Raw genomic sequence first — 3,173 nt, 5'->3', positions numbered from 1 at the left:
GGACCTTTCCATCCCACCCAGCATTGGTGGGCGACAGTGTCCCCAAATGCGGTGATGGAGCAGGACAGTCCCCCCAAACAGCTCTGCAGGAGGAGGAAGCAGAGGAGGAATCTGTAAGAGGCCTGCTCAATTCTTTGCCCAGAGGGAAATCTGCTCAGGTTGGAACAGGTCTGAGTTTTGCTGCCATGTGTCAATACCTGGGGTGCCAGTCTGGACAAGTCCCCTGGCACCTTGCCCAGGGCTGGATCCTGAAGGCAGCAGGTGCTCAGGGGAAGAGCCAGAGCTTCCAGGCACAGCCTGGAGTGACACCACGCTCAGCCAGGAGGGGACAGGGCGTCTTTATTCAGGACCAAGCCATGCGTGAGCAGGGGACAGAGGGACAGACAGCTGCAAATTCAGAGCTACACACAGCTACAAATTCGGGGATCTGGCTGAGGCCTTGGTCGCAGCCAATTCTGGATCCCACCGCGTGTTATTGGATCTCACTCTGGTCCTGGCTGCCAGCTGCAACCCCAGCTTAGGCTTTCCCAGCAGGTTTGGGGTAGAACATGGCAAACAGGGCATCGCTGAGGGCTGAGGGCAGGTAGCTGAGGGGCAGGTAGAGCAGCTTGGCGTCCCAGCCGGCGGAGTAGCGGGAGCGGGGGTGGAGGCTGGTCAGAGCGTGCTCCATGCAGTTGGTGACCAGGGACAGGTTGGTGCTGCAGCCCTTCTGCAGCACCTTGAGAGCCGCCACAACTGCAGAGGCAGAAAACGCCACTGAGACCCTGGAGCTGAGCGGAGCCAAGTGGCTCCAGGGGCTTTTGGGGCAGTGGGACCCCCGTGGGACCCCCGTGGCCCTGGGGATGTGCCTTGTGTCAGGAGACAAAGAGGAACACTCAGACTTTGGGGGAGCTACTTACAATCCCTCAAGTAACCCTCCCCGTAACTCGCTTTGATTTCTTCAGGAAGCTTCTCCCAGCTGGCATAAAAATTCTTCTCCAGGCTCTCAACGCTGGTGATCATCGTTTTGAAGTAGCCCGGCTCGATCACACACACCTTCACCCCGAAGTTGCGCATCTCGAGCCTGCAAGGGATTGAGTCCCGTGGGACGTGGCAGCAGCACCCCGGCGTGCCCGTGCCCGCATCTCCCATGGCATGCAGCCTCGTGCCAGAGGTGTGGAGCAGAGCCTGACCACGCCAGTGGACCCTGTGCCAGCCTGGCACGTGGCTGAGATGATGTGCCAGTAAACATTTGCCACATTTTGACGGGTTGGGAACAAAGCAAAACTCGGGGCAGCAGGGCCATGTCCTGCAGGATCTTGAACACAGGCAATGTCCACAGCAGAGGCTCTGAGCCCGCATCTCCCATGGCATGCAGCCTGGTGCCAGAGGTGTGAAACAGAGCCAGACCATGCCAGTGGACCCTGTGCCAGCCTGGCACGTGGCTGAGATGGTGTGTCAGCAAACGTTTGGGATGGGTTGGGAACAAAGCAAATCTTGGGGCAGCAGGGCCACGTCCTGCAGGATCTTGAACACAGGCAGTGTCCACAGCAGAGACTCCTTGCCCACATCTCCTGTGGGATGGAGCCTCATGCCAGAGGTGTGGAGCAGAGCCTGACCACACCAGTGGACCCTGTGCCAGCCTGGCACGTGGCTGAGATGGTGTGTCAGCAAATGTTTGCCACATCTGGATGGGTTGGGAACAAAGCAAAGCTCAGGGCAGCAAGGCCGTGTCCTGCAGGATCTTGGACAGGGCCAATGTCCCCAGGGGAGGTCCCATGCCAGTACAAGAGCTGTTCACACTTCAGCAGCAGATACGAGTCCGACCTGTGCTCAGTCACGATCGGGCAGGGATGGGAGTTGACCGCTGTGCCAGACAAAGTCCAGAAAAACAAGTTGGGAAATCCTGACGGAGAGCCGTTGGTCCAGACTTACCTGAGGCTGTCAGAGAAGGCTTCCACGCCGTACTTGGAGGGGCAGTAGCCTCCGCCGAAGAAGGACACGCGGCCCATCACGCTGGCCACGTTGACCACGCGGCCCCGCGCCCGCCGCAGCAGCGGCAGCAGGCTCAGCGTCACCTCCACCAGCCCCACCAGGTTGACATTCAGCACCTTGACAAAGTCCTCCTTGCTCAGCCACTCGTTCGGCCCGGTGGGGATGGCGATCCCTGCGTTGTTCACCAGCCCCCAGAGCCCTGCAGAGGGGAGGGGGTGAGCTGGGGCTCTTCCATGCCCTGCACCAGTCTCGCCTGCACTGGCACAAGCGGGCGAGGTGACAGCAGAGCTGTTGGGGTAATCAGCTCTGAATTTGCTGATTTTCGGGGGGGAAAGGGCTGAAAGCTGAACTCTCTGCCTGAGCAGCACTCCTGCAGGAGCTGATGGCAGATGGATGTCGCCAGAGAATCACCTCTGGCCAGGCAGCAATTAATTACAGAGCCTTGATTGCCCCGCAGGGGAAGCCAGGGGGGACAACAAGGCGACAACAAGGGCATCACCCCCATTCTACCTTGATCACCCACACGCTCCCGGACCCAGGCGGTGACATCGGCGATGCTCTTGCTGCAGGTGACATCCAGCAGGACGGTCTGCAGCCGGCCGGAGGTGGCCGCCCGCAGCTGCGCGGCGCCGCTGTCCGTCAGGCAGGCGGCGAGCACCCGCAGCCCCCGCGCGTCCAGCTGCCGAGCCAGCAGGTTGCCGAAGCCGCTGTCGCATCCCGTGATCAGCACGTGCTTCTCCGAGAGCCCCGGCACCGTCCGCCGCTCCCGGTGCCAGCGCCGCAGCAGGAGCAGCCCCAGCAGCACGGCCACCGCGCACGGCCACATCCTCGGCGGTGGCACTGGGATGGGGAGCGGGACGCGACCGGGTGAGGTTTGTCCCGGCCTTGGCTTTGCCCTCGGGCCGCTGTTAATAATTAATTTGAGGACTTCGGGGCAACGATCGCCGAGATACCGCTGGGCCTCCGGGCACTACCGGGATGCCCGAGCGGCTCCGCCCCATCCTCTCCCGGGGCTCGTCCCGCTGCTGCCGCCTGGAGCCCGCCGGGCTGCGGGCAGTGCCCCGGGATGTGTCCCGGGGCTTCGCTGCCGCCGCTCTTGCGGGGAATCGTTAACGGGAGCGGGGCAGCGCCCGCGGGTTCCCGCCCCGCTGCGCTGCCCTCCCGGGAAGCCACCGGAGCCCGGGACTACCCCGGAGCCC

At 62.5% G+C, this 3,173-nt stretch overlaps 1 protein-coding gene across 1 annotated transcript; it reads right to left on the bottom strand.

Annotated features, from left to right (window-relative positions):
* Positions 1-319: 319 nt before the first annotated feature.
* Positions 320-3,098, bottom strand: LOC121331954 (retinol dehydrogenase 16-like). Its single transcript, XM_041396798.1, has 4 exons — positions 2,485-3,098; positions 1,915-2,173; positions 900-1,063; positions 320-735 (listed from the first exon to the last, which is right to left on the bottom strand). The coding sequence occupies exons 1-4, from the start codon at positions 2,798-2,800 to the stop codon at positions 518-520; spliced, it is 957 nt and encodes a 318-aa protein (XP_041252732.1). The 5' UTR covers positions 2,801-3,098; the 3' UTR covers positions 320-517.
* Positions 3,099-3,173: the final 75 nt, after the last annotated feature.

This window comes from Onychostruthus taczanowskii, unplaced genomic scaffold (genome assembly GCF_017590055.1).
Source record: "Onychostruthus taczanowskii isolate IOZ18803 unplaced genomic scaffold, ASM1759005v1 scaffold1300, whole genome shotgun sequence".
NCBI lineage: Eukaryota > Metazoa > Chordata > Aves > Passeriformes > Passeridae > Onychostruthus > Onychostruthus taczanowskii.
This window is presented reverse-complemented; position numbering and strand designations above follow the sequence as displayed.

Bases quoted from the DNA above. Each gene is read 5' to 3' on its own strand.
- LOC121331954 (XM_041396798.1), bottom strand. From the start codon at position 2,800: ATGTGGCCGTGCGCGGTGGCCGTGCTGCTGGGGCTGCTCCTGCTGCGG. The intron at 2,174-2,484 runs GTAGAATGGGGG...TCCCCTCTGCAG, and splicing joins GGAGCGTGTGGGTGATCAAG to GGCTCTGGGGGCTGGTGAAC. The intron at 736-899 runs GTAAGTAGCTCC...CTGCCTCTGCAG, and splicing joins GGAGGGTTACTTGAGGGATT to TTGTGGCGGCTCTCAAGGTG.